At 48.9% G+C, this 7702-nt stretch overlaps 1 protein-coding gene across 2 annotated transcripts in view; it reads left to right on the forward strand.

Annotated features, from left to right (window-relative positions):
* Positions 1 to 2803, forward strand: part of LOC144951994 (nicotinamide N-methyltransferase-like) — a 54434-nt gene extending 51631 nt beyond the window's left edge. For both annotated transcript variants that reach the window (XM_078882373.1, XM_078882374.1), the window contains exon 5: positions 1762 to 2803. In XM_078882373.1, coding sequence (XP_078738499.1) covers positions 1762 to 2101 — 340 coding nt within the window. In that variant the 3' untranslated portion in view covers positions 2102 to 2803. The remainder of the gene's footprint in view (positions 1 to 1761) is intronic.
* Positions 2804 to 7702: the final 4899 nt, after the last annotated feature.

Genomic DNA, 7702 nt, shown 5'->3' on the forward strand with positions numbered 1-7702 from the left:
AATAACTTGATCCAGAAAACAATCTTAACAAGATTTGGAATTTTTAACTATGAGTTGATTCATTATGCACTATTGAAACACTATGCAGGAGGATGTGAACCAACTGTGGTGGATAATAATTAATTTAAAACCAAATACAACCAATTCTTCAAAACTCTCGACAACAGTAACAGCACACATTTGAATTACCCTGTAGTTCATCAGCTTAACAAAGTGCCCCCGCATTTTGACAATCACAAAACACTGCGGCGACAAAACAGATATAGAACACCGCAACGACCGTTCATGCCAACCATTACACAAGCTCCACTCTTGGATGATGAGGCAAAGTAGCAGAAGCCCCAGGGTATGGAATGGCAGTCTCAGGACTTGATTGGCGCTATCAACAGCGCTCTGAGTCACTCAATTCAGTGGCAGTCCCGGCTTGCACTCACAACAGCACTCGCAGTGACTCCGTGCACCAGCAGCCCTGGGCACCGGCGCACCGACAACTACAGCAGCACCCATAATGACCCATCGCAAAAACAGTCACGGTCACTGGGTTGCCGTGTGACAGCAGCTTCTCGCAACAGCCAGGCCGCGGCGAACACTGACCGCCCCGGCCCCAGTGAATGCCCTGGTACACGGGTAACGCTCACTTCAATACACACATTTGGTCCTGCCCTCACAGCCTCTGACAATCAACTTGGCTCATGCAGCACCTCCCCATTATTACATAAGCCCTGAATATTTGTTGACCTCACTTTCCACCAATCACACACCGCCTCGTCAACTAATCCTCTCACATCAGGTTAACTGGCCTGCCCTGACTGGCCAACTCATGTCTCACCCCCGGACCAGACAAGACTCTGGCGCCTCGGCTTCCGGAGATGAAGGGGGGTTTGGGGGATTTTCCACCCCCATAACCGGCCACCCCAACTGACCCCAGGGCGACGGCATTTGTCCACACCGTTACACAGGGAAGGTACTGGAACCAGATCAGCAACCAGGAAGCTTTGGAACAGAAGCGTTCCCCAAGAGATCCCACTGCAGAAATGGTGCCAAATCTGGCAAGCTCTGACATCCGGCCCAATGCATGGCACATACATGACAAACGAAAAAAGGGAAAAATTAATGACGACCCCTCCTGGCTGTCAAAGATGCACGCTAGGCACAACCCAAACCTACTTGGATGTGTTCTGGTCATGCCCGTTCATCGAAAAAACATACCCGAAGGTCTTGGCCGCCTTTTAATGATGTATGCAGCACCAATCTCTCTCCCATAAATTGAAACTGCCCTGGTGGGGCTAAAAACCGGGTACCCTTTCAAAACATCAATACGCCATACTCCAAACTTTCAACATCATAGCCAAGAAAACCATATTGCCTAACTGGAAAGACCATGAACCCAATTCATGTGGACAATGGTGCAACGCTCTGCTTGCCAACGCAGGCCTACCGAACACCTGTCCCACAAACTTAAAGGGAAACAAATGGAATTTGATAGCAGGTGGTCTCCCTACAGAGTTTAAATTTAGAGGAATTGTGGAGAAAAGTGGGATAATGGAGTGGGCAAGGGAGGAAGGGAGGGGCAGAATCCCCCCCCCCTTGTCAGCTAAGAGGAGATGGACCCAGAATTGAGGAGAGGCTGTCACTCCCACACACAAAGCTGCGTGTATATTTTTATGATACAGTATATAGCATGTTCCTCTTACACCTCCCTTCCCACACCCGATATCCCTATAGAATGCTGGTTACCTCTTCTCTCGCCCCTGTCTGCAGGTCATGGAACCAAGGCCCCTTTGACTGCATTCTCTCTATACTGTGCCTGGAGGTGGCATGTGTTTCGACGGATCAGTTCGTGGCCGCACTGGGACGCATGTGTAACCTGCTAAGGCCAGGCGGGTGGTTGGTTCTTGGCACAGACCTGGGCGAGACGTTCTACTACGTGGGCTCCAAGCGCTTCCATGTGCTGACCGTGGATCAGGCATGTGTCTTGCGTGCAGTGGAAGCAGCAGGCCTTACTGTGCAGCACATGGAGACATATGTGCTGCCTGAGCGACCCCCTGGTGTCTTTTTTGACCTTAAGGCCATGGTCTTCCTCAGAGCCCAGAAGATGTAATGGCCTGTGCTGGGATCTTTGATCATGGTGGCAGAGACGCACACTTGTTATTTAGAAGTGGGATTGGCAGACAAACACATATATCATCCGTATAGCCGTAACAAACTGTGGGGCAAGTGCTGTAAGCGAGGAACTTTGAAGGTCAGCCTGGCACACAAGGGGGTAAGTTGCCAACGCTACACCTGGCCACCTGTATTTACCTAATGACAGTGACGTAACTACATTATTAGCTCAGAGGGTGCTGCAATCGGTCAGGTGGGGCCCCAATAATGTTGTAGTGACATAGAATCGGTCACATAGCAGCATAGCGCTAGCTGCTGGCGGGGAAGGGGATCTGCAGCTTACAGCAGCCCTGACTGATAGCAGACCAGGTGATAGACCAGAGAAGGATCTAGGGGGAACGTCACTGAAGGGGCACATCAAGAACCCGCTAGTAGGTTCCAGAAAGGGGGCGTGGTCGGGGGCAGAGCCAAGCCACACTGACGGTATTAAGAGGGGCCCATGTAGGGGACCTCGGGGCTGTCGTGTGGAGTGGGATCCCATCGTGCTGCTGGAGTCTTCGCCGTCGTTTCCGTCTTCACCATTTCGGATTTCGGCGTCGCCAGTCAGGCAGTCTACCAGCTGTACTGACTGGGTTCCGTAGTTCATTTAGTGACGAGTTATAAAGTGTTAACTGTCAGGCTGTGTTAATAAACAGAGTGCATCCTACTCTTAGTGTCTCCGAGTCTGTCACTATACTTTTGAAAACATATCTCATTGTGGTTTTCAAGGGGGCCCCCAACTCGTAGCTTTGGCCACCAGAGGGGGAAGGCATCCCCTGCCCCCATGCAAGTTACGCTACTGACGAGTGACAATGTATATTCATCGTACCAGGTACTCATCTCAGGCTGAATCGGCCCAGGGAGGAGGCCCAGGACTGGTTCAGATAAAACTGGAGTAACCGGGTTTGTGGTGCGGCGTGCCCACCACTACACTACCGCTCACGGACAGCAATTACTGGGATTGGCAGATAAGACACTTGCACACATATCATCTCGTGTGTAAAATACACATTTGCAAAGGCATTTTGATTACAGTAGAGGGCAGTTTTTGATCGAGACCAACATTGCAGAAATTGATTCCTCAACCCTGTGTTAGGTATTTGAGCTTCTTTTGTATGCATCCCTTTTTAGGGGTTTATCGGTGTACTCCAGTTGTGAGCTTTCATAAAATACTATCAGTATTCATGATTTTTCACATTGCATGGTTGTATTTTATAGAGGGGCACCACGATGACGTTATGTTAACTACCTCGCCTGGTATACAGGAGCTATATTTAGAGTTTTCATGTTCTCCCTCTGGTCGTGTGGATTTTTCTCTGGGTCTTCCTTTGTCTCTCTCATTTAGAAACATGCATTTCGAATATTTGGCTGATATAAATTTCCACATGATAAGCCACTTCGTTGAGCTATATCATGTTTGCCCAGGTAGTTTCTCAAAAATAACTATATGGCTCGGTGGGTCTTACCTAGTCAAATTAAAATTTTTATTGTATACAGGTGACCCCCGACTTATGACGGCATGACTTGCAACTCTTCCCCCCCCGATTTTCTCTTATAGTTAGACCCCAACAGTAACGACCGAAACTCGTAACTACGACCCCCCAACGACTGCTACCGATCTATGTCATGCGCAGACTCGTCGCCAAATGGTGATGCTTTGCTTTCTGCCATATGGGTATGTACAGTATAGCCCGACAGTCTGCAGCTCTACCTAGAACGCAACTTATTTCGCAACACTCTTCACTTTGCAAATTGTCTTCCAATTTGAGCCACCACACTTGGTATGCACTGCTGTTACCTGAACGTTTAGTATATTTTTATAGGATTTTTAACGCGAAAGAAAATGTCCCCCTCACTCCCACCGAAGGCGTGCGACTTGGCATTGGCCGTCCCCCCCTCACCAAAGGCGTGTGAGTTGGTATGGTGGTGGACGTGTCATAAATAAATAAAGAAAAGGAAGCGCAAAAATTTTCACTAAATTGCTAATTAAACGAATTAAAAGTTGACGGATGTGAAAAAGGAATAGCGCTTGCTCACCGCGGGGCTTACGGCGTGGTACTTGGCTATTTATTATTTTACGTGAACCCCACCGTTGGAGAGGATAGCGCGCAACCACACACAAACCCCGCCACAAATAACCCCCGCCACAAACCCACACACAACTTTTGACTTTTTTATATATATAGAAGAAGAAGATAGAAGAAGAAGAAGATAGATTTATATTACTGGAAATTTCTAGAATGTTCTAGAAGTTACTCCAGTTTACTCAGCACTGAATCTATCTGTAATGTTCTGGGAAATAGCTACATTACAAAATATCACTGTCCTGGTCACAAAAGCACAGTTTGTGGGGAATAATAGCAATTTTCTGTACTTTTGAGGCATAAGCAATTAGGAAATAACACTTACTACCCAGGAACAAAAAAAATGTTACACAGTGTAATAATGTAACATATATATTAATAATTACAACACCCTTCAAATATTGTTGTTGGAAAATACAATCAAGTGGTAGTATTTTATAGTCTACTTGTACCTAAAGGCAGCTTTGAGTAGATAGAAGAAAAATATAGAAAAGCACGTAAAAGAAAAGAACCCTAACCCTTTAAAAAGGCTGTTAGAAAATAGCCATTCAGAGGGATTGTTGAACTCGTCTTTAAAAAGGCTGTTGTTTTAGAACATTATTTTAAAACATTATTTTAAAAGTCTCTGAATATATTACTGTGGTGTACCAAACAAGAAAACAGGAATCTGTCTGTGGCTTTTCCTACCAAGAAATGTCTTCTATACCTGCCTGACACAGAGATAATTATGTTGCTTGAAAAAAAAACCTTTTTTTTAATTGGCTGAACAACCAACAAAGGTTTCTGACAAGTCAGTGAAATAACTTGGTCGAGACTCTGCACATAGGCCACACTCCATCGATGGAGAGGAGAAACAAATACCTCGTAAGAGCTGTCGACAGTTTGCATGCCAACGTTAGCAGTATCTACTTCCGTGGATCTAGAAACAGACGGTTTATGGAAAAAAAATGAATGGGGGTTTCCTTAATCTTTAAGTATCGATTGGGTCTCTTATATATGGGTTAGTGTATGAAAAATATAGCTTTTGGCATATTTTTTATGTTTTACAAAACCGCGGTGTATTTTTTATGATTGATTTGTCAACGGCTAACTAATCTCTCAACAAACGACGAGACCTTGGTCTCACTAGCTAGCTTTTTTTGCAGTTAATTTGGTTGTAAAGGTAGTTAGCTGGCAAAAATGACAACTAGCTAACTCATTTCTATTAACAAGCTAAATAATATGGGCAGCGAGCTAGGGAAAATGGCCAGCTTGCTAAAATAATGGGATAGCTAGCTACGGTAAGTCAAATAATGAACGGCTTGCCATAATATGACGCCCTTCAATCTGTCCTGTTATGCAGAATGAACTGACTTGTTGATAAATATTGTATCATGTCACAGTATATTGTAGCGTGCCAACCAGTGGCTCCGTTGTACAGAAGCACTGCACTCTCTGAGAGGCTCTCGTTTTAAGCATGCACTGTATGTACCAAGGGGCACCAGGTGTTACGCTCGATGCATGTGTAATATAGTAATTACGGCGGGAGACCACTTGACGGGTAGCACACTTTTATTAACATCTACTTAGCCACAATAACACGTGTAGGCGAACTACAGCCTACGCTACGCGTTCCAACCCGGCTACACACACACACGGGCTCTCCGGCCCGTAGCTTCCAGGGGAACTCGCAGACCCACCCTAGCTGGTGTATGGGTCCCGACCACTGGGTCCCACAGCCCGGCCCTCACAAGGACGTCCGGCCGCGGGTCCCACGGTCTCGCCTCTGAGCCACACAGGGTTCCGGCCCTTACAAGGACAGCGGGGCTAGGGGTCTCAGGGCCCTATCTCTTCCTCCTCCGTCTTCTGTCTTCACTGGTTACCAACTCCTCGAGTGCTGCTGCACATCGCCCTATATAGCCCTCCACTCCAGGGGGCGGGGCCTATGCGGACCGCGATGTGGACATCTGCCTGCGGACCGCGATGTAGCCACACCCGACGCGCTCTCACACGATCCCCCCCTGCCAGCACGTACCGCCACTACATCACCCCCCACCACATAGCTCGCAGCCGGCTCGGCTGCTAAAAAAAACTCCCTCCCCCCCCGTGTGTGCCCCGTAACACCAACAATAACAACAACACAACAACATAACACAACACAACAAGAACTCCGCGAATCCCGTAACAATCCGAACACGCAACCGCAACAACAACAATTATATGTACATACCGACGAGTGACAACAATAAACTATATACAAGAATGACCCGTACAGCGTCCCTTCATTACCGCTCGCCCCTTGAATGGGACATTAGAACGGACGGAAGGGGAACGCTGCGACGAGTTGACATGGCGGGACCCCCTCTCCACTCCCTTCAGGAAAAGTGTTGTGTCTTAGCACGAGTCCGCCTGGCCGGTCCGTCGTACGGCACCGGACGTGGTTGACCATCAGGCAGCTCCGGCAGTCCAGGAAGGCACGGAGCAGGCTTTGGAGATCCACGCGTGCCTTGGGGTTCCGGTTTCCGACAGTCAGCAGCCGTCAGGTCCGAGACACCTGAGAGCGGATCAGGCGGAGACACGTGAGGATCAGGCGGCGACATGTCCCTCCCCGAGTCGACGGCCACATCACATGCTCGGTCGTCACGGCATAAAGGAAGGCCATGTGGCGCCGCGAAAGGTTTCAGACGGGAGGGGTGAACATACCAACGGCGTTTTCCCCACTTAATCTGAACGCACTGGGGTCGCGCAACACGCACGACTTCCACAGGTCCCCTCCATGGCCTCAGCAGTTTCGGGGACGTAGCCAACGGCGCATGCGGGCAGTGCAACCAGGCCCTATCGCCTGGTTTCCAATCGTGCGTATACACCTTCCGTGCACGCAATTTCTCGTTAGCGATCTGGCGAGACCTTGAATTCAACCTCGCAGCCTCCCGTGCCTCAGCCAGCTTAGCGATATTAAATTTGATGTGGTTGGCCAATTTAGAATTTGCACATGGCTCGGAAATCCCCAGCTGGGCATCCATGGGCGGATCGGCCTCTCGACCATACATGAGAAAAAATGGGGAAAAGCCCGTCGCCGCGTGGGGGGCCATCCTATACGCTGCGAGGACCCCAGGTACCTGTAAGTCCCAGTCAACCTGATCGTCGCACACCTGTTGGCACAACATAGAAGTAATCGTTCTGTGGAGACGCTCCAACATTCCATCAGTCTGTGGGTGGTACGGGGAGGTACGCACTTTTTTCGTACCCAACAGGTCGCACACCTCGCGCAACAAAACGCTCAAAAAATGTTTTCCCTGGTCAGTCAGCAAGCGTTCGGGGGCACCCTTGTCCAAAACATAGCCCTGGACAAAGGCGTCCGCCACTGCCGCAGTCGACTGGTTGGCGAGCGGCCATGCCATGGGCCATCGGGTGAAGTATTCCACGCCAACCAGCAGGTACTTGTTACCCCTAGGCGTCGCGGGAAAGGGCCCCAAGATGTCGAGCGCGACCAGTTC

Source organism: Lampetra fluviatilis, chromosome 65 (genome assembly GCF_964198595.1).
Source record: "Lampetra fluviatilis chromosome 65, kcLamFluv1.1, whole genome shotgun sequence".
NCBI classification, from domain to species: domain Eukaryota; kingdom Metazoa; phylum Chordata; class Hyperoartia; order Petromyzontiformes; family Petromyzontidae; genus Lampetra; species Lampetra fluviatilis.